Genomic DNA, 23,615 nt, shown 5'->3' with positions numbered 1-23,615 from the left:
TGTCAATACAATTTTGGCCTATGTGGCATATGTACTGTAGGCAGATTGGGTTAGATGTTTAGATAACAGAAATCTTTTCCTCATTTTAAAATGAGAAAAAAATAACCTTAATCTTGATATGAGAGAGATGGTGGCTTTATAAGACTAATATAGGCTTACTTAAAATTAATCATTTTAATAGATGTAAAAACATGAAAAAAACACATGCTCTTTTATTTTAGTATAACAACAGAGTCTGTCACCAGGCAGAAGGAAAACAAAATTGAGTAATCACTCAAGCGGGTTTAATTAAAAATAGACTTACAAACAAATCACAGAAGAATATATCTCATTACTGATAAATGAGTTCAGTGACAAAATGCAATTAAATTTTTTGTGAAATTAAAAATAGAAAAAAAAAAAAACGGTTCTTTTTAATCAAAAAGCATCTTAAAATTATGGAGCTGTTACATTGGAACTACATGACAAGAACCGGTATGCAGATTGATATAAACAAATAGCACAGTGATTGTGTTATGTTGTAGTATCAAACACAAACATGCACATTATCAAGTGGAATCTTGCAAGAAGCAAACAAAACACATACGGTTGCGATATTTTGGGTTTTGAGTACTGTGATCTGATCTTTACATTCCTCATGGAACATTTATTTTATTTCAAATCCTATTGATGCTGATATTATGCACTACCAATAATGTTCAATATCCAACTAATAAGACTTCTTTAGTTAGAAAGGTAGATTACAGTTTAAAAGACTATCTGGATGACATCCGGAGTAACGTACTAGCCTCTAACACTTTAATCTGTATTACAATAACAAATGAGATTACATACATACATATACATTACTGGAAGAATGAAACTGGGGAAAAACAAATCCTTGATAAAAGATATCCAAACTGAGATGTTAATAATGAGTTAGCATTAGAATCTAAAGCTGTAGCGCTACTTGAATTTGTTCAAAATGATCTGTGTATCTTTGTTTCAAAGTTACACACAAAAACATCACAGAATGCCAACTCTTAAATTAGCACTTTCCAAGTTTGCTTTGTAAAAATCAAGAGTTCTAGTCTGATTTATATTAAGTTTGTAATTGAGCGTACCAGTGTAGATTTATTCATTGCTAGAGACTTAAAGCACATTTGTATGTCACTTTGGACAAGGGCGTCTGCTAAATGCTGTAAATGTAAATGTAAATTTCTGGGGCCGGATCTATTATTATAATTAATATTTACAGTAATTGAAAGCCATCATTGCTGTGTAGTCAAATAAATGCAGTGACAGGGTAGTTGTTTGTCACTTCCTCCTGATAAGACATCTGTCTGGTGTGTTCCTGATCCCACATGTCCACCATCCTGGCTGTATGTGTAGTTCTCATTCCTGTAGACATGAAACAGAAATATACAGTTTTAGAAAGATAACTGTTTCACGAGAAATAAAACCAAATTCAGAGCTTTAGGCTTCAGTGCACTTTTTAAAAGTCCAAGTTAAATGAAAGTAAAATTTTTGTTATGCACATAGCCATCAGCTAATACCCCCAATGATGAAACTCATCCTGGCTGCAAGATATAAAAGCTAATTAAACACAATCTGGCATTGTAAAGGTCCTGTATCGGGTTACAGTTTTACATCATTAATAACATCTTTTAGCAATGATTCATTGATCTTCTTAATGCAGTATAATAAAATAAAGGATTGTTATCCTACTTTATCATTCGAGTCCATACTGTGTGAGATCGTGTACAGAAAAAGTATGGAGATTTCATCATGTGTCACTGACACATTAGGGATTCAGTTTTTGCACTCTGCAGTGCCACAGCGAGCACCAGGCTGGCATGTTATTAACCATGTGCAGAATCGACGAGGAATGAGTCACAGTCTTCCTGCTAACAAATGTTTTGAAATTCTCAATGTGTCACAGGTTTCCGATTTGTTTTGGCTCGGCTTTAACCAGGTCAGTAAAATACATAATTTGGATAGACTTGTTTTAACTGGAAGTGTTGTGGACTACAAGTCTTAGGTCCAGTAATGAGCTATATTTTTTTTAATTAGCGCATTTATCATGTTTTAGTGAATGATTAAGGGTTCAATAATTAATGCAGTAGAATTAGAAACGGTGAGCTCATGAACTGTATTTCTTTATATAGACAGTAATACCTCCTGAAAAAATTACACTTTTAGACACTTCTCTTTTCCAATTATAGCCACACCCCTGGGCATGGTTTAGTATGGCAGTAATTGGACGGTGATTGCACAATTTCAACACACTGATGAAAATTGATTTGCATTGCAACTAGAAATGACATTTTCTATTTGGTGCTTCTCTAGCCCTAAAGTATAATGGGTTTTTTATTATTATTATTATTACTAACTTCTTATGAGCACAAGATATGAGAATAAGAATAGCTGTGAGTGTAGATTCACATTTATATTGATCCGCCAAGAGACCAGATGCAGGAAAACCGAGAGTGGTGGAGGAGAACATCATTAGGCAAGATCCAGGATGTTAGCATGAGAAAAACGTAGGCGGCTCGACAGGCAAATAACAATTACAGTGTTGTAGCTGGGTTTCTCGACTCTGGCTCCAGAATTGAAAATGTTTTATTTAAATAAGCGAATGTTGAAAGGAAAGACAGTAAATGAAAGGTATGATGATGAGTAAAATTGGTGTCAGTGTGCAGGGATGTAGAGAGCGGGTGGTAGATAAATGAGAGATTTGCCTCCTGATGTCACAATACAAATGGCTCTTTAATCTCTCTCTCCATCCATCCATCCATCTATCTATCTCTCCATCCATCCATCCATCCATCCATCTATCTCTCCATCCATCCATCCATCTATCTATCCATCTATCCATCCATCTATCCATCTAATCCCAGAGTGGGAAGTAACTGTATTTAAGTAAATATTTCTGGTATCAGTACTTTACTTCACTATTTATTTATTTAACTTTTACTTATTACATTTTACGCAAATATCTGTACTTTCTACTTCTTACATTTTCAAAACAGGCTCATTACTTTAGTTTTAATCTATTTTGTGCAATTTTTCTTCTCATTCCGTGCTATTTTTAGCCCATCAACATATTTCCTGTCATTGCACGACTTTTCCAATCTACTACTGGTGTATAGTTTTCTGGCTCTCACACACCACACACGTAGACTAGTTTATGAAGCAAACAATGAGCAGGCAGAAGGCAGCAAGAAGTCTGGGGTTAACGTGGATGAGACAGAGGGAGTCATTGATGTAAACATGACTGAGAAGAGAAACTTTCCTGATCACCTGATCATCATCTTTTCTCTGCTTGTGTTCTATATGGTGGATTTTCAGCCTTGGCACATTCATTAGGTTACCCAATTTAAAATTATTTTGTATTTATATATAAATTAGGGCTGTAAAAATGAATGTGTTAACATTTTAATCACACAAATTTTATTAATGAGTAATTAATGCAGAGCGCAATACTGTTTGACCATTTTATTGAAAATATAAAGCAAATATAAAAAAAATAAGTAAATATAGAAGAGGCTAAATTTAAATCTTCAGCGCAACACGTTTATTCACTTTACTCAGATATAAACAAATAAATAAACTGTCACTGAAAAACTATTTTTAATCAGTAAACATTTGTTGACGTCCAGTTACCAGAGTGACACTAAAACAGGGAGTAGTAATAACTACTTTTTACTTAAGTACATGTCAAAGCCCAAACTTCTTTACTATAACTTTCTTTCGGCTTCTCCCATTAGGGGTCGCCACAGCGGATCATCCGCATGTTTGATTTGTCACATGTTTTACACCCTTCTTAATGCAACCCTCCCCATTTATCCGGGCTTGGGACCAGCACGAAGGCTTGTGCAACCCTAATGGCTGGGGTTGGTTCCCTGACCGGGGGTCGACCCGGGCCACAGCGGTGAGAGCGCCGCATCCTAACCACTAGACCACCAGGGAACCAAACTATTTTACTATAACTTGAGTAAAAAGTATAGTCAGTACTTAAACTTTTACCAGAATATTTTAAAACATGAGTATCTGTACTTCTACTTTGGTGAAGGATGTGTATATTGCCACCTCTGGTGTATATAAATATATAGTACCAGTCAAATGTTTGGACACACCTTATCCTTTACTGGTTTTTTCATTGTTTATATTATTTTCAACATTGCAGACATTTAAACTATGAAAGAACACATGGAATTGTGTAAGCATTCACAAAAAGTGTTAAATAATCCATCATATGTTTTATACTTAAGATTGTCCAAAGTAGCTACATTTAGCTTTAATTGACCGTTTTGGCAAACTCATGACATTCTCTCATTAGATTAATTCAATTAGTCATATGGAATTTTATTGCCTACCTAGTGTGCTTTAGGCCATCAGTTGTCTTTTGCAGAAGAAAGGGTGAATCAATAGCCCTATTAATGCTACTACAACTTCTGTACCAATCCATTTAGTGGCAAGAAACACTTAGTTAAGTCAAAGGACACAACAGTCCATCATTAATTTAAGAAATGGAGGTTTTTCTATCCAGAAAATCTCAAGAACTTTAAATATATCCTCAAGTGCAGTCAACACCGTCAAATGCTATGACATGCTCTCATGAGGACTGTCTCAGGAAATGAAGACCAAGAGCTACCTCTGCTGCAGGAGAGGTTTATTAGAATTACTAGCTTCACAAACCTCTGATTTACATATTTGTTTCTTGAAGATCAAGTGGCAGATGTATTTTAACATCCACTGTTCAGAGGAGACTGCATGAGTCGTGCCTTCCTGGTCAAACTACTGCAAATAAACCATTACTTTGGAAGAACAACAAGCAAAAGGGACTAATTTGTGAGAATGAACACAAGGAATGAACATTAGATCAGTTCAAAAACTTCCCTTTGGTCAGATAAGTCTGAACTTGAGAGTTTTGGTTCTACCCACCAAGTCTTTTTAGATGTACAGAGAGTGATCAAGCGGTTTCTGAATATGTGGTTCTCAAACATGGAGGAGGAGATGTGATGGTGTGGGTGATTTGCTGTTGACATTGTTGGTGATTTAGTCAAAATTGAGGGCACACTTAATCAGCATGGTTACCACAGCATTTTGCAGTGACATGCCATCCCATCTGTTTTGCACATACTAGGACCATAATTTTTTTCCATCAGGACAATGACCCCAAACACTAATTTTACAAGAAGAATAGTGATGGAGTGCTGCCTAAATCCAAGTGAGATGGTTTTCAGAAAAGTTGGACAGGAGAGTCAAGAAAATGCAGCCAGCCAGCAGTCAACATCTCTGGGAACTCAAGATTGTTGAAAAAACATTTCAAGTGGTCCTCATGAGGCTGACTCAGAGAATGCCAAAATTGTGTGCAAAAGCAAAAGGTCAAATCGAAGGTGAAAGAATCGGAAACATAAAACATATTCTGAGTTATTGAACATCTTTATGTTGATTTCATAATTCCATACATGTTCTTTCATAGTTTGGATGTCTTCAGTATTAGTGTACAATGTTGAAAATAATAGAAATAAAGAAAAAACAATGAAGGAGAAGGTGTGTCCCAACCTTTGACTGTAGCACTGTACATAACAACTTATATCAAGATTTTGACAGTGCAGAAAATGGTAAAAATAAGTAATCATGTAGAAGGATCTTTCAGCTACAGCTAAAATGATGAAAGGAGCTGTCCCTTATCTGTGATTTGACTGTATATCTGGACAGTATCTAATATTTATGACATAAATATTGTGCAATGCGCAGTGGAATATTAAATGCTTTATACTCACATGTCTAGATCAATAGTCTGGACTGGCAGGTATCCAAGACGTGGGTGTTTACTGAAGTACTTCTTAGATCGAAACTTGTTTTTCAGCACCTTGGTAAAATCACGCACATCTTCCCCAGAGGTGGTCTGTAACAAGGTGCAGCTCATAAACATTTATTCACAAAATGTACAGGAATTTACTGGAAAATATATTTTGCAGTTTATTTCATTTACAGTTTGAAACACTATTGTGAGATCACGCCTCACACAGAAGTGCCACTTCCTCCAAAGCACATCAGCATTGAGAAACAAAAAACTAAAGCCTTAGACCCAACCTCAGTGCAGTAAGTGCCATCATGAGAAAGCTAGCTTAAGATAGAATGCAAAATGTGCATGCTCAGGAATTCACACATTATTCTCTCACTCTTCTCCCTTTCACCATTAGTCTACAGAATAAACCTCCCCCACTCAGATGCATATGATAAATATTATCTTTATGATTGTGTTCATCTTGGGTCCAAGGCTGTATTGTGTCACATATTTTTCACATTTTTTTTTTATATTATAGTACTGGCATTACATATGCTCCCATTTTGGGTTACAAAATATTAGATTTAAAAAAAAAAAAAAAAAAAAAAAAAAGATTAAAGAATTGGTCCATGGCCTCTGCTCTTTTATGCATACTGAAACAAATGTCTTTTGTAAGTCTTTCATGATTACTTTAGTATTGGGTTTTTTAAATGTAATACTTAAATTTTCCTTTTCCTCTTTTGCTGTCAGATATACTGTTTGAACAAAACTATTAGTGTCTCCCTTAAGATGCAGTCTAATCTGATTTCATAAGCGTATATAAAAAGCATAAAAAGATGTGACGCTTACAGGCATACAGTATTCCACCATGGGATAGGTTAATTTGTGACTTCTGGTGGTTCTTCCAGTGAAAAAACATCTTTGACACACATCATAGTTGAAGTGCTTCAGACTGCGATACCTGATAAATGAACATATGCTTTATTCACATTTTCAAATCACATGTAGATTTCAGATTTCTTAGTAATTGTTAGAATGAGGTTTTAGTCAGTTAGGAAAAAATGCTGAGAAGTGAGAATGCTTTGAAAAATTAAACTCTTTATTTATTTTGATCACTTCCAAGAAGCGGAGCTGAAGAAGGTGGTAGAGCTAAAGATGTTGAGATTTTCATTGGGCGTGACAATGTTGACAGGATTAGAAATGAGTTTATTAGAGGGACAGTGCGTGTAGGACATTTTGGAGACAAGGTGAGGGTGGCGCAATTGAGAAGGTTTGGACATGTGCAGAGGAGGGACATGGGGTATAACGGTAGAAGAATGCTGAGGATGGAACCACCAGGAAGGAGGAAAAGAGGAAGGCGAAGCAGGAGGTTTATTAATGTGTTGAGGGAAGACATGCAGGTAGTTGGTTTAAAAAGAGTTAAAATTTAGAGGACAGAGTAGTATGGAGACTGATGATCCCCTGTGGTGACCCCTAACGGGAGCAGCCGAAGAAGAAGATTTATTTTTATTAATTAACAAAATGGAAAGTAAGTAAACAAGAGAACTCTACAAATCGATATATTGTTTAGACTGCCTTTGGCTTTCAATTCTTTCCCTTACACACTCTGTACACTTGCAAAAAGTAAGGGAATTTGTAGGATTAAAGTCGGGCGCAACCAATTAAACCAAGCAGGTGCTACTGATCATCATTTACATATGTAGGCTGAAACACAAGCAACCCCCAGTTCTGAAACAGAAACAGCTGTGTAGGAGACATAAAACTGGGTAAGGAACAGTCAAATTCTGCTGTGGTGAGGTTGTGGAAGACCGTGTGTGTGTGTTGTGTTTTGGCCCCCACATAGTCCTGATCTCAGTGCCAGAGGAACTGTATTTGAGGCAGCCAAAATCCACAGAAGATCTGTAGTCAGTACTCCAAGATGTCGAGATGCCGAGTTCTTTCAAACACTGTACCTAGAAGTGAAAGTGTACCTAGATGCATTGCTGTTTTGCAGGCAAAGGATGGTCATACCAAATATTGCTTTGATTTGAATTTCTCTTCTGTTCATTTTAATATTTAATAAAAAATAAACTATTAGCACTTCTTTTTTAAAAGCATTCTTATTTTTTCCACAAGTGCCTAAAACATTTTCACAGTACAGTGCATAATCTTAACTAAATGTAAGAATGATGTAAACAAATGATCTTTTATGATTTGATGTACCTAAAGCCCACCATGGGACACTCTTTACAGATGTTACACTTGGCCTTGTGCTTGGCGTTCTCAGCTGCAGCTAATCTGTGCAGCACTGGCAGCCACACCATAGACTGAGGCTCCAAATGCATCCACTCCACAAACTGCTCCAGCTCAACTGTGTCCTTATCGCCAACCTGAAGTATATCAACAAAAACTAATTATTTATTTATTCTCTGTAAGAGAAAGGGTTTCTTTCATTCATTTATTTTTTATCTTGGTCATTGTGGTGATATGAAACTATTCTGGAACACTGGGGTGAGGTGAGATTACATACACAAGGGGGACACCGGTTTATCATAGTGTTCCATGCACATACTCCTTAACACCTAGCACAGTGCACCATAGCCAAAATAAATCCAAAAGAACCCAGCACCAGCACATTCAAACACAGTAAACAAAGCGCAGGATTGAACTGGAGACCATGGAACTAGGAATTATGAGTCAGCAATGTTAACTGCTGAGTTCCCATGCTGTAAGGAAATGTATATACCTTTCAAATTTCAGAACACTTCAGTAGAACATTTGGCCAATTAAGTTCAGCTGTTAACAGAACGATAAGTAAGACCATCACATAATTCTGTCCCATAAGGCTATATACCGTGGGTATCTATTTAAAGAGACACGCTTCGTTACAGGTACCAGAAAAGATGTTTGATACCTCTAAATAACTTAATCTACTGCACCCCACTCCAGCAATTGGGAAGCTACACACTACCAACTACATTATAAGAAAATGAAGGAACAAAAATAATCAAGGATCTTCTAGAAATCTATTCATCATCTTAAAGGCATATTCCTCTACGACAAGAGAGTGTAATGTTCCTGCACTTCTTCATCAGCAGGAGGCTAATGTGTAATTGTATCACAGCTGCCAAATGGTGTATTATTTGTCATTCTAAACTTTTCTAATGACATAAGAACTGTTATTGCATTTATATATCAATCAGAGCAGGTCAGTGGAAAGAAGATGAATAAAGTGAGCATGTTTTATTTATTGGAACTGCTCAGTAGCAGTTAAAAGAGGTGTTTGGATTCATACATGTTTTGTTCTGAGAACACATGCCCTATATGAGAGAAAGTACATTATGGGGGAAATGACAAAACAGTAACTGCTAGACCTTATTGTCCAACATCACTAATGTTCTTGGGCACACGAAACCCTACAGTCACAATTAAAAATTAAAAGATGTCCCAGGACATCTATACAGTGGACCAACTATCTATATATACACTGTATTTCTCTGTCTATTATATATATATATATATATATATATATATATATATATATATATATATATATATATATATATATATATATATATATATATATATATATATATATAATAATTTTTTATATACATACAAACATGGAGAGAAAGAGAGATATTGATATGTTTATATATATTTACTTGTGTGAGATGTTAAATGACAGTTTTTAAAGTGGCAACAAAAATGTTGTCTTAGACTCACATGCTGAAAGCAACTGTGGACACTTGGTTCTACATTACTCCCCCCAAAAGCAACAGCTTCACCCAGTTGAAAGGGAATCTGGAGAGTGGTGTGCAGCAGCAGTGCCAGCTGTTTTGGGGTACACACTCCTGCAGAGCTTGCCACCTGAGTGAACAGATCTATGGAAAGGAGCCATGAGTTAGAATTTAGACATATTAGCTTGAAAGACAAAAAAAAAAAAAAAAAAAATTGCATCCTTACACTCCTATGGTTTTCTATTTGATTTGCAGCTCATGTTACTGATTCTGCCTCTGCCTGTGTGGGTTTCCTTCTAATTCTCAGGTTTCCCCCTACCTCCCAAAAACATCCTAATAAGGGTCTGGCTATGCTAAATTATAACTAGGTATGAATGTGTGTGTGAATGCGTCTACAGCTAGCACTCTATGATGAACAGGTATCCCACAAAGGGTGTATTTACACCATCCTGACCAGGATAAAGTGGGTGCTGAAGATGAGAAATGAATTATTGCTTTCAATATACTAAAGGTGAAATGTCACGGTCTTTCTGAGATTGAAAAAAGGATTTTAAAAAAGCGAAATACTTACATTTATACTTCTTTCCAAGGTGTCCTTTTGAAAGAGAAAACAGCCCAGTCTTTATGGACAGAACTTGAATTTTTCCAGTACGATCTCTAAGACAAATAAAATAATAATAATAAAGGTTAATTGAATCTTGCATTAGTAGAGATGAGATCGTCTTTAGAGCAAATCATAAAACCAAAGAGTCAAAATAGAGCAAAATATTCCTTGTACCATTCATACTTACCTGTCGTAAACATTTAGGAGCCAGTTAAGACACAGGTCCACACACAGGGGGATATCAATGAGCTCTGGATACACCTGATGAAGTTCAGTGTATATTGTCAACAGACATGTAATGATGGCTGGAACCTCCAAAAGTTGCTCATTTTTAGTCAGTTGATGTTGTTTAAAGACAGTCTGAGCCATGTCCAACTCCAAAAGGTCCACTAAAAAAAAAAAATATTCGTTTCATCTCCTCTTCTCTTCCCACAAGAGACAAATCTTGAATCTACTATATTCAGTACGTGTTAATAGAAAACAGAGCACAGCACATCCCCTGGCATACAAAAGCAAACAAAACCCAAAAGCCTGCAGAAAAAAAACCCTACAAATTTCATTGCATTTGCAGCCAATTAGACATTCCAACCCAATCGAATCAGTGGTTCATTAACATCTAACATTTGCCTTCCAGCTCACTTGATGGAACACATTTCTGCATTGAACTAATTCAGCCAGTAGCTCCTTTTTGGCTCCAAATGAGCTTACAGATATTGTGAGATTTGGCACTCAGAGACTGTGCTCACTAATGGTCCTAAATATACTCAGCTAAAAGGCCAGTGGAAGACTGCCATGCTTAAATTCACATTATCTTTTACATTAATTACCAGACTCTTTTAAACACCTTTCTTATTTTGGTATTCAATGGCAAAATGACTGTATCTGAAGCAGAGCGTTGCGGAAAATGAGAAAGTACTCACAGCACAAGGCTTTCTGAACTCTGCGGCTCTTCAAAGCTGTGCGGTAGGCTGAAAATCTCACATGCTGGAGCTCAACTGCAGGAAAAAAGAACAGTGAAAAAGTGTATTAATCACAGACCACATGTTGATTTTTTCATTTCCTATTTTAAGTTATTTTTCAGGTAAATAATAAAATTGTTTAAATTAATCATTATTTTTATTTTAAGATATGTCATGCTTTTTAAAGGCACCCACAGACACTGGATTTAAGACTCACTCATTGACTGAAATAGCTGAGTCATTGTTGGATGATCCCAGGATGTGGTCTGCTTTTCATGACTAAAAGTTCAGAATGTTTTAACAAATCCAATTAAAAATAAAAATGTAACATACTACAGTACTAAGATGAATCTCATGTCTTGAATAAAGACAATGATGCAACTATATTGTTATTAGAAAAACATAAATGTAAAACTCACTTGATGTAATAAGGAACACTGTTATGGAATACAGCCCTCTGCCATGGGTACTGAACAGAGACTGTTGAAGAGACATGAACCACTTTGTTATATAATATTTCGAAAAGTATTGGGTCACCTGGTCATTAATATGGTATGTGATTTTAGAGCATTGCATTCCACATTTAGTCCCAATATGCTCTTATAATTCCCTCCACTCTTCTGGGAAGATGTTCCACTAGATTTTGTAGTGTGCTTATGGAGATTTGTGTTCATCAACCACAAAGGTATTATGAAAGGCAGGTACAGTACTGATGTAGTTGAGGAAACCTGGGGTGCAGTCAGCATTCGCATTCATCCCAAAGGTGTTCAGTTGGGCTGAGATTAGATCTCTTTAGCAGGCCACTCAAGATCTTCCTCTCCAAAGCATTTAAACCAGATCTTCAAGGAGATCTTCACTTTGTGCACAGGGGCATTGCCATGCTAGAACAGGTTTGGGTTTCCAAGTTCAAGTGAATGCAAAATGTTATTATAGTATCATTTTATATCTTGGGACTGTTTAGCAAACATGACACAAGTACTAATTTCTTAGAAACATACAGAATTTCATTAAATCTTCAATTTTTCAAAAGACGGAACCAATAACAATGCAATGGTACAAGTCACAGAAATGATTTTATATTTGTTTGTAGTGAACAGTAACTGAAGCTATTGATCTATCATATGATTAGACAACTGCATAAATGAGCAAGTTTACAAGTGTTTCCTAAAACATTTTAAAGGTAAGACTGGGTATCTTATAACTTTTGAGCAGCCTGATATAGAGCTCTGACCTAAATCCTTCTAAACACCTTTGAGATGAATTGGAATGCTGATTGCACCCCAGGCCTCCTCACCCTAAATCAGTACCTGAGTACCTGACTGAATGATCACTGATCTACAAAAAACACAATTTTCCGTGAAGAGTGAAGATTATTCTAACAGTAAATGCGAACTAAATGTCGAATAGGGATGTTTAAAAGCACAATGACACTGACACACATATATATATATATATATATATATAAATAAAAGAGTACAACAATGGCATTATTTTTCTGTACAACTTTACCAGATAAGAAGTGTTGAGACAACAGTCTGTTATCAACTTGAGCATCTAGGAACAGTCTGTGATTCATCACTGGTACCTGCAAAACATTTATCAATGGTGAGAAATCTTTCAACAGCTTTTGTGTAACTCTGCAAGAACTTTGCTAAAGCTTAGACTCTGCAAAAACCAACAACTTCATATTTAAAAAAAAAAATAGAGAGATAAAGTATCATATTAACCTTTAGCTTGGAAACAAGCAAAGATTTTTCACTCTACACCTCAGCATTGACACACCTAAATGGTGCAACAGGTAATAAAGTCTTCATAGGAAACAGGTGTATTTTACATTTAGCCTAGGTTTACAGCATCCAGCTGTTGTAGCCCCTTTCTTTCAATGTTTTTTTCTTTTAGGATTCTGTATGTGCTGAATTGGAATGGTGAAAACAAAGGGTACAGTACATTAGTTTCTACATGGCAAAGAATATTTGTATGCAGCCTTGTGCAATCTTGCACATTTTACTTTTATCTGATTTCGTCCGGCACGTTTTGCCTGAAGCCTATAGTGACCTCCAATTTTTGGTAAAATACTTGTATGCTTCTGTTAACTATTGACATTGTGGTCACAAATAGAGAGAGATTGTATATCTTATGAAAACTTTAGTATAAAAGGACACCTTGAGATAAATGTTTAATTATCAGTGTCCTTCAGAAACCCAGATCAATAGCAAAGGTCGATATCATGGCTCTGAGGATCCACAAAAGATTATGACAGTCACATTCTTATCAAAAGACAAGACACCAACTTCAAACAAAGCAAGATGTGACATTGTGCTATTAATATAAGATTAAAAACAATCAATTCCACTATGCCATCAATGATATGAATGTGAAATGGTCAGTTAGAGATGCCTGGATGACTGGTTGCTATTTTTGTCTCTGTTACCAGCTAATTGTATACCACCTAATCCAATAAAATGGATGAAATTTTTGTGGCCAGAAATAGGCTGTTGTTGATGTGAAATTTAAACAAAATTTTTTTATTGATCTACCAGGGATATTTCACTTACACTTTTATAGCCAGAAATATATAACCACCAATCACGCACATTGTTCCAAAGGCCTGGGATTAACATGGAGTTGGTTCTCCAACTGCTGTTATAACAACCTTCACTTTACTGGGACAAATGGATATTGGAATGTTGCTATGGGGATTTGTGTTTATTCAGCTACAAGAACTGAGGTCGAATATTGGTTTCAGAAAAGGAGTCCAGGCCTGGCCTTGGCAAACCATGTCTTTATGAAGCTCATTTTATGCCCTGGGGCATTCTGGTGCTTCAACTATTTTGCAGCCTTGCCATTCCAGTGAAGAGAAAACATGATGCAGGAGCATACAAACACAATAAATACAATTATGTGGAAAAGTTTTTAGAAAAGCCACTATTTGGGGTATTGATCAGGCTGCCACATTCTACTGGCCATTAGGTGTATTTTAGAGTGAAGTGATGTCACTGTGACAATCTCTCACCTCTAAAATGTCCAGCTGTGTTTCAGCACTATGAGGTGGCAGTGATGAAATTGGAGCCAGCTGAATGTCAGGAAGTGGAACCAAACTGCTACTCATATCTCTTGCACAGGGATACATTTCTGTTCTTCCCCTAATAAAACTTTGCTAAACATATAAACAATATCTTTTTAAACAACAAACAAGAACACTTTACACTTTTATACTTTCAAACATTATCATAACAGAGAGTATGCTGAAAAAAATCTTTTGCAGGTTTTTATTGTTTACTAATTTTTTTTATGATTACTAGTTTTTTATGACTACATTTCTACTTTTTTTAAATTTCAGTTAGACTTTTTTTATAGTTAGTTTTAATCATGCATGAATTTTTTATTTCATTTTACCTTTTAAAAATTAATTACCACTAATTTCGTTTTAGTTCCTATCAGCTACTATATGGTAGAGTCTTGATGGTTGTAAAATGTGTTTGACAAGGTAAAATAAAAAGTAAAAAAAGACAAGATTTTCTAATATCGAGTAAGATGTAGCTGTTTTGACATTAAACATACATGTATTAAAAATGTACTTCAAATAGATTTATACATAAAAATGCTGTCTGAAACTGTAAAACTGCAATTTGTTTTTACTTGCCATACAAATATTCAATACAAAGATGTAATTTTGATAAAATAGAAACATCAGAAGGAATTAAACCCTAAATTAAACCTAACCATTGCTGCCTTAGAACATGGTGAACAGTATTAAAAACTTACAGTTCTGATTATTTTTTGTTCATATTGCAAAACGTTATTGTTCTAGTTTAGTTTTAATTTAATTGGAAACTCACAGTTGAATTTCTATTTCAGTTTATTTAAGAAAATCTTTATTCACTTTTTTTTGTTATTGATAGTTTTCACTAACTATAATAAATCTGTGTTTTTGTGTGCAATTTCACACATTAAATCTGATTGATGTAAAAATAATTAACAAAAAAAAAAAAAAGAACTGATTTGAGATTTCACAATAAGCAAATCACTCACACTTTCCTCAAAACCATCCAGCATATAGCTGACCAGAGTTTGTCCTTCTGAGCACCATCCCTCCCACTTATCCTCCATCTCTGCCAAGCCCAAGTCTAGCTGATGCATAGCATCCTGGAGGTCCTGCAGTTTTCTCACTATCCAGCTGACCTGCTGGTGCCAGCTGGCTGTGTTAAAACATAAGCGATCCCAGTGATGCTGCTCTTCCATGGCTTCATCTAGCACTGCATGAGCCAGCCACATGCTTCTCCCCTGCAGACCAGATGCTGTTTATTTCAATACAGAAATAGAGTTTAGAGAATAGGCAAAATACAAGTATATTTTACCAGTTACAAATATATTACTATACACATAAACCATGCTAATCATATGGCAGCAGAATAGGGATTAAAATTATTTGATTCAGGTCAAAAGCTTCAACTAATGTATAGATTAAACATCAGAATAAAACAATTGTGATCTCTGTGACTTTTACTGTGGCATTTATTGTTAATGCCAGATAGACTATTTTGTATATTCTAGAGACTGCATATGTCCTGGGTTTTACACACAAAATTGTAAGAACCAACATTCTGTTAGGGACAGCTTGTGCATAGTAATGCCTTTTTGATGACAGAGGTCAGCAAAAAAATGCCAGACTGGACTGATCTGACAGGAAGTCGATAGTAACTCAAGTAAGCACTCTTTACAACTGTAGTGACTGGAAAAGCAGAATGCACAATAATGAGCGTTGTTTTACTGGTCAATTTTAGCCACAGATTCTGTTTTTGGCCAATTTGATCTGATGTCATCTGCTCTTCTACCTTACAGCTCAACGTTATGTAAAAGCTGTAATGGTTTTCTGCTTGTTAAGAGTCATTGAGGTACTGTATATTCCCAGGCAACTCAAACCAGTCTGACCATTTTCCACTGACCTCTCATATCAACAATGCTTTTCCACCTGCAGAACAGCCCCTCACTCAAGTTTTTGTTTTTCGCCCCCATCGGTATAAACTCTAGAGACTGTTGCATATGCACCAACAACCATGCCACATTTATAATCACAGAGATTTCATTTTCCTCATGCTAATTTCTGATTTGAAAACTCAAAACAATCTTTAAATTTTTCACATTGCACTGCTCACACGCGATTATATATAAATATGCAGTAAATATGCATGTTCCTAATAAAGTGGACAGTTGGTGGATAAAATAATTATCTACTGTATATGTACGTAGTTCAATGTTGAAAAATCACTATGAATTTCATAAAAAATAACATTCTACTTGATTTCCACTTCTCCTACTTTTGTCTGAGCTTTCTTTTGTTTTATTCTTTATTTTTTTCTTCATCTTTAATATGGGATTGGCGGTGCAAAACCTATTTGAAGCAAGAACCATAAAATTACCTAACTAAAATCTCTTTCTCAATTTCCTGTTAGACAAGGGGACACATAAATCTCAGCTCTACAATATCATCATCTGAACCCCCACCTGAAGGCTGACAAGCAATTTTAAGACTGTGGGGAAAAATGCCCATAAAATTCCACTCCTGTAGCATTTTTGTAGCGGACATCCAGATGGCACAAGACCTTCTTAATGTGCAGTTTGTATAATCATCTCCCCTATTTTATAGATGATGTTATAAATCCAGATCAAATTTACATGGTCATTTTTTTTATTCTTTTTCCCTGAGCTTTACTGTGTCCACTCGGCCATAAACATGATTCAAATCAAGTAATAGCAATGCCTGTAATTCATAAGAATTGATGACTTCAGAAAAAGGCCAAAGTGGTGTAACAAATGAACTTGTTTGCTAAAAGTAATATAAATGACAGACCATGTTTCGCTGAATAACACATCAGTTTAAAAACTTGTATAGATGTTTTATAGTTGCTGACCTCATCTTATTAAGTGATGTACTGGTAGAGAGAGAAATACTCTCTAATGTGAAAGAGGACTCTGACCTGCTGCTTCTTTCATGCTGTTTTCACTCAGAGGCTCCACACGCTGCAGATGAAACAGAGACACACTTGCAATAAGATGGCAATCAAAATCCTGCCTTTAACTGCTGAACTGCCTCTGCTTCTGAGCCTAAATGATACATTATGCACTGTGTTTTAAAAGAAGTGCCCCATGTGAGCTGATAAAGCTTACATATAATAATCCTACTGATCCACGAGGCTATTCTTGACATTTCAAAAAGGTCAAAAGAAATAGAACTGTTTTTATTAATTCATAAAGCAATTTTTCTGCTCAGAGTGTAAAATAAAATTAGAGAAAAATAGGCTATAACTTTTGACAGGAAGTTTAAAAAAAATGAAAAAAGAAAAAAAAAAAACATTTCATGTTCAGCTGAAGGCCACCTTCACAGTTTAAGGAGATATTTTATGGTCTATATTTTAGGAGCCAAAGTGTACAGAAGGGTGGTAATATGACAAGCTCATGAAGTTACGTGCACTTTTAAGTATTATTATATTTAATGAGGTTACATTGACAGCTCACTGGCTGCAGGTCTGAAAGAGTGACAAGAGTGAGAAGAGATTGACAACCTCACATGATCAAGATAACACAATGATGCAGTATCGCTTAATTATTATTATTTTTTTTTTTTACATATTATTGAGCAATGTTTGGGCAGTGAATAAGACTAAGTACCTGGGCTGTCTGTGTTTCTTTAGCAAAACATAATATTATAAAGTCAAGTTCAGTGGTATAAAGTTACATTTTATTAGCATGGAAACCTAAAAAATGCAGTAAAACTATTCTGAGGACACCAAACCAACAACCATCGTGAATTCTGTCAAAATATATTGGGGAGAAATGGGTTTTAGACTAATTTTTTTCAGTGAAAATACTAATATAATTTATCACACATTAAAACTCAGGATCAGGTGTCAAGTTCAGGCATGTTCTTCATTGACTTTTTCTGTAACTGACCATACAGATGTCTTGTTGCTGCAGAAGATTACTCAGATCATCTACACTGGTGCTTTGCTGCAACAGTTCTTCATCTTTCAGCTTCACCCAGAGCCAAAGCTCCTCCAAGAGAGAAATCAGGCCTGCTCCACTCTCATTCTGAGGTTCCACAAAGTCCCTGTAAGAACAAGTTGCTTTACACAGACTCCTGTAACACTGTAAATATTATCTTTAACATAGTTCAAAATTATTCTTATATCTTAAGATATTGAATATTAAAAGGTCTGACTTTGAGCATATCGACGCAACAATATTGTGTTATGTAAAGTTAGCATTTGTAAATAAAATATAAATTAAAAGTTTTCCAAAGATCTTGATGCATCAACATTAATGACCTCATATGCAATATACTGTATGTTTGCAATGGTTTATGATCGCTGTAAAAATAAACACTATTTATGAATTTGGACTATGTTTGCATGCAGTTGACCTGTTAGGAAAGATAGAATTTCTATAATTGTAGTTATTTTCATCAGGGCTTATTCCTTGGAAACTGTGAAACTGGTCACTGGACCTCCTTCTTGAGGAAGCACAGTTGGCATCGATCTCTGTCTGAATATCCTGGGAAGAGATTGTAGAAACAAGAACAAGCAGAAACTACAATGATTTTAATTCAAATAAATCAAATGTTGTGAATTATGGTGCTTATTGTCTTTTATTACTAGAAAAGCACACTAACCTTGCTAAAAATGCAGACACATTTAAGACAACAACATTCTCCTTGTTGTGAAATTCCCTTTTTTTATTATAAACTGGAAACATCTCACACTTTCACAGATTTCGAGATGCCCAATGAACAAGCAAAAGAATCTGCATTCAATTTATTACTAAAACTGTTTTTTTTATCCAATTAAGACAACAGTCATTATTTTTCAAATACTAAACTGGGATATGCAGATCAAAGTACTGAAATATGCAATATTCCTATTGCAGTGCACACCATCAATCAGAACAGCAAAATATTCTGCATTTAGAACAAATAAACAATGAATATATCAACGATTTCAGCAGACTCATTTTATGTGCCTGGTTTATTTGTTCTCTCTCTTGCTGTTTACAAAGGGTTCCATAAGACAAACAACAAATGATATGAGGCCTCACAGAACGTTTTTTGCTATGAAAATAATTTAAACTTTATCATACGCACTCAAGCAGATGAACAAACATAAAAATAAAAACAACATAATATATTACACATAGATAATACAGTATGTACCGTATACAATATTTGAATTGTTGAATATCTAAACAATGTTCTATTAAAGTTTGGTTGTGTGACAATTATGTTGAAAGTGATTTAATTAAGAGATGCTGCAAGGAAAATCACAACCCATCCTAAATTAAATTCTCATCATATTCTTTATATAGCTTTTCTTATACTATATTATATTTTTGTTAACTTTAAATTTCATAATAGAATGTGACTCATGAGCATGTTTCCTCTACCCTTTTACAGTTCTCATTTCTCTGGTATTTCCTAACAAATATAAAAAATGCCTGAACTACATGTCTTATAATAACAAAATGTCTGACATATCTGTGTGCAAGTAATTATAAAACGTTTGCTAATTGTAACCCAGACTGTAATATATATACACTGTAATATATTCCATATCATTATTTTGTTATTCTTTATAAAATGTTATTTTAATTTTAAACTATCGTGGCAGTCATAAAATCATGGCAGTAATACAAGTGCTAGATTGCATAGAGGGTGAAGCCAAAGCTAATAAACAGCTGAAGGTAATAAAAACAATCCCAATTTCCAAAATGATCAAAATGATAATTCTTGCTTTTCATTTTCTGTTGCAAAGACAAACAATGCTGCTCTGTTATACACTCTCCTTAACCATGAGCCAAAAAGGAGTTTGTTGAAATTGAAACAGAAGTAAATATAAAATTACTTCATTATAAATGAAATCTAACTTTTTTAATGGTTCATCATGCACAAAACCTCATATCATAGTAAATATACCTTTTTAAAACAGTATGGAGGATTATTATGTTATGTTAGGTAAAGTGATCAGCCCCTTAGAGTATACTTATACTTATTATAAACCAGCTCAGGTGCAACCGATCATCTTCCAGATCGTACACCAGCCGAACTGCCACAACTGACATTAATTGTATCGGAATAAAACCAGCTGTTTCTTAAAGATTCCACTGTTAGTAGTGCATGGTACTGCAAAGAATTCACCATGGTTGGGAAAGTGCTTTCCAACGGCCTAAGGGATAAAGTTGTAGAAAGGCTACAAAGAGTCCAAAGGTAACTTTAAAGGACTTACAAGCTTAAAAGGATCTCACATGCTTTACACAAAACTGACTTGTACAGCAGGGTTGCAAGAAAGAAGCCTTTTTCTGAAAAAGTGCCACACTCATTTGTGCAATAAAAAAAAAAAAACACACACTTGGAAGACTCTTATACCATCTGGCAAAAGGTGCTTTGGTCTGATGAGACCAAAATTTACCTTTCTTGGACTGAAATCCAAGCATTATGTTTTGGCAGAAAGTAAAATAGCACATTACCCAAAACATGTAATTGTAAAGCATGGTGCTGGCAGCATTATTTTGTGGGAGTGTTTCTCTTTAGCTGGGACTGAATGATGGTCAGGATTGAAGAGAAAATGGATGCTTGGAAGTACAACCAAATTTTTGAAGAAAACATGCTAGACAGCTGAAAATGGACAGATCATTCACCCTTTAACGTGGCAATGACTAAACATAGCGCCAAAGGAACAATGCCATGGCTTCAGGATAGGAAGGTGAATGTCCTTAAGTGGCCAAGTCAAAGCTCTGACTTAAATCCAATAGAAAATCTGTGGATGTACCTAAAAAAAATAAAAAGTAGTCCACAGAATTTGGCTGAACTTTAGCAATTCTGCAAGGAAGAATGGGCATATATTCCCCAAAGTAGGTGTGCAAAGCTAGGACAGACATATCCGAAATCATTAAAGGCTGTAATTAAAGCTAAAGGTTTCGGTTCAAAGTATTACATTAGGGGACTGATCACTTTCCCAACCTGGTTACTCTAGTTTTATTTTTTATTAATTTTGTAGTTAAAGCTTGAAAAGGTTTTATTTTAAAATGGGTTTTGATTTCAGGCTGAACTACAAATAAAGTAACTATTTTAAAGGGGTATGATTATTGTCTATAAGCACTGTATATTGACAGATTTCAAAAGGAACTACTCTTGTCTTTTAGTAGTTTCTACAACCAATTAAAATAAAATAAAATGGTTACATTACCTGTGATAGTTCGAGGGCATTAAATATGACTAGGTCATATGTGTATGGTTAATAGGAAGATTAATATTTCTTACACTGCCATCTATGCACATCTAGATTGCTTTATGGGTGACTGTCTATCTCCATTTCTCCAAATGATACAATGTACGATTAATCTTTATGAAAGCTTTTAAAACTGGCATTTAAATAATGTTATGACAAAAACTTTGCATAAAGCATTGAAAAAGTAGGAAACAATCTGCCCTTTATGAAATTATTTACAATTTTATTGTTGCCTAAACTACAAATCTGACTTAAAAATGATATTTCCAACAGCCATTTTCAGACATACGATTAGGTTCTATTTATACTATTAATGTAAATTATTTGCTGTGCATTTAACTTCCACCATGTGTAACTGATCGCTCAGATCATACATTTCCAAAAAAAAGTCAGTAAAGACAAAAGATCATTCATTCCTCCACTATACCTTGCACAGTTTCTGATATCTCGGTGATGTGAAAGTCATGGTTTGGACTCTGTGCAGAAACAGCATCACTTTCTGGAGTGAGGATCTCACCATAGCCATTATTTTCCAGTTGTTTTCCCTCCGGAAGCTCCTCAAGATTTTCATCATTTGGGACAACAGCCACCTGTTCTCTCCAATATGCAAAGAGCATTTAACACTCCCAAAATCTTCGCTATTCCACTTCCATGGTTTTAAATGGTCTTCCTCTGAAGCTGAAGGGCATAGCTGAATGTAAAAGGGCTGTGAAGGGGCTTAATCCAAGTGCAACCGATAGAGGATTCCAGCTCAATAGTAGTCTTCTGGCATGAACACGTACTGGGTAAAACTAATGCAAAACACAAAATTTATGAGAATGTTCTGAAAAGACAGTGTCTCACAGAGCAGCAGCTTTAGAAGCATCCTCCCTGCTTGGGGATATGAACAAGAAAGAGAAGGGAGGGGTGAAGAAAGCACATACTGAGCTAATACACTCACAGCCTTATGTGATCAGTCTTTAACTTGCCCTTTACAAAGTAAAGTATTGGAAGTGTCACACAATTATATTTGTCTAGATTTTAACACAGGTCATAATGTGTCTGTATATTTTATTTATATAAACGTGACCAGGATTCAAGAATCAAAGTTCCTGACAACTAAATAATGAACATACAGAATGTCAAGTAAACAGGTAACACATTGATTCCCTACCAGATGTTTTTTTTCCATAAGCAGCAGTGTAGAAAGCATCCTTATAATTGATTAACTGTTATTTCAGCAAAACAATGTGTCTCATAATTTATAAGTGTATTCAGGTGACTGTACACTTGGTGTAAGTAAATACTTCATTGTTCCTTCTGTCTTAGTAGGCAGTAAATACTGAGCATTTCTGTCTAACGTGAAGTCTGACATCTAGTGGCAATAGGAGGAAGAAACGCTTCAAGCATTACAATGGAAATTAAACATAATAAATTGATATTTTGTGTGTAAAATTATACATTCTTTCACACATAATTATAGGAATGAAAACTTCGTGTGAACGCAAAAGAAAATACAATTGTACAACAATCTGTTACATCTGTACATCTAAATTTAGGTTCATGAAGTTAGAATGTGAAATAAATTGAGAAAATGAATATCGTGTTCAATGTTTAACTCTCATAACATTGTAGCCAGTGGAGCATACACTGCCCATAGCTTGAACTTTGTCAATATGCAGTTCACATCTAAACTGAATACATATTCAAAATAGTTTTCATTTGTTTGCAAGTTTAGTTTTTGTGGCTTTGAGTTCACTGGGTAGCATGAGTGATGGCCGAGTGCTTGTCCTCCAACATTGGCCGGTATCACACCTTGAACATCTAGAGTCATAAAATGTGAGTTCCAGGAACTATAATTCTGTAGACAGGCTTACAGATGGCAGACAAACCATAGGGCCAACTTTAAAGTAACACAATGACAGCGAAAATCAAGGGGTGTTAAACTGCTGGGCTATTACTCTGGGCTAAATGCAATTTTAGTTCCTTTAATCCATTTTAAGAGGAACAAAGGTTGCAAAATCACCTTTTGTAACAGATTGTTACTCAAGACCACAGACTCATGCTACAATAAAATAAATGTATGGTATGGCTGCTTTATGATCAATGCTGATGCAAAAAAAAAAAAAAAAAAAAAAAAAAAAAAAAAGCATAAACCCACTGAAAATACTTAGTCATATATTTTTTAAAAGAAGCAAATGTAATGTTTTTTTTAGTGGCTAAAAGTACATATGGGTATGGTAGTGGGACACCAGATTTTCCAGCTATATGTGGTTAACACCCATTTAACACCACTTC

At 35.1% G+C, this 23,615-nt stretch overlaps 1 protein-coding gene across 3 annotated transcripts; it reads right to left on the bottom strand.

Annotated features, from left to right (window-relative positions):
• Nucleotides 1–1,135: 1,135 nt before the first annotated feature.
• On the bottom strand, nt 1,136–22,209 carry LOC124389612 (utrophin-like). Of its 3 annotated transcripts, XM_046855005.1 has the most exons (17): nt 21,766–22,209; nt 18,482–18,612; nt 18,013–18,169; nt 17,040–17,082; nt 15,094–15,359; nt 14,075–14,218; nt 12,571–12,646; nt 11,481–11,541; nt 11,279–11,340; nt 11,023–11,097; nt 10,290–10,491; nt 10,070–10,155; nt 9,485–9,642; nt 7,982–8,148; nt 6,629–6,740; nt 5,772–5,896; nt 1,136–1,380 (listed from the first exon to the last, which is right to left on the bottom strand). In XM_046855005.1, the coding sequence occupies exons 1-17, from the start codon at nt 21,910–21,912 to the stop codon at nt 1,251–1,253; spliced, it is 2,142 nt and encodes a 713-aa protein (XP_046710961.1). In that variant the 5' UTR covers nt 21,913–22,209; the 3' UTR covers nt 1,136–1,250. The 3 variants fall into 3 exon arrangements, with proteins under 3 accessions (XP_046710961.1, XP_046710962.1, XP_046710963.1); XM_046855006.1 differs by lacking the exon at nt 14,075–14,218; XM_046855007.1 differs by lacking the exons at nt 1,136–1,380; nt 5,772–5,896; nt 6,629–6,740 and adding an exon at nt 7,264–7,731.
• Nucleotides 22,210–23,615: the final 1,406 nt, after the last annotated feature.

The sequence above is a fragment of the Silurus meridionalis genome, chromosome 8, assembly GCF_014805685.1.
Source record: "Silurus meridionalis isolate SWU-2019-XX chromosome 8, ASM1480568v1, whole genome shotgun sequence".
Lineage (NCBI taxonomy): Eukaryota > Metazoa > Chordata > Actinopteri > Siluriformes > Siluridae > Silurus > Silurus meridionalis.
Note: the sequence above shows the minus strand (reverse complement) of the source record. Positions and strands in the feature narration are given on the sequence as shown.

Excerpts from the sequence above, each read along its gene's own strand:
- LOC124389612 (XM_046855005.1), bottom strand. The coding sequence starts at position 21,912 with ATGATGAAAATCTTGAGGAGCTTCCGGAGGGAAAACAACTGGAAAATA. Across the intron at positions 14,219-15,093 it reads TGGATGGTTTTGAGGAAAGT|CAAAGTTTTATTAGGGGAAG; the intron begins GTGAGTGATTTG and ends TTATATGTTTAG. Across the intron at positions 6,741-7,981 it reads TGTCCCATGGTGGGCTTTAG|GTATCGCAGTCTGAAGCACT; the intron begins GTACATCAAATC and ends TTCATTTATCAG.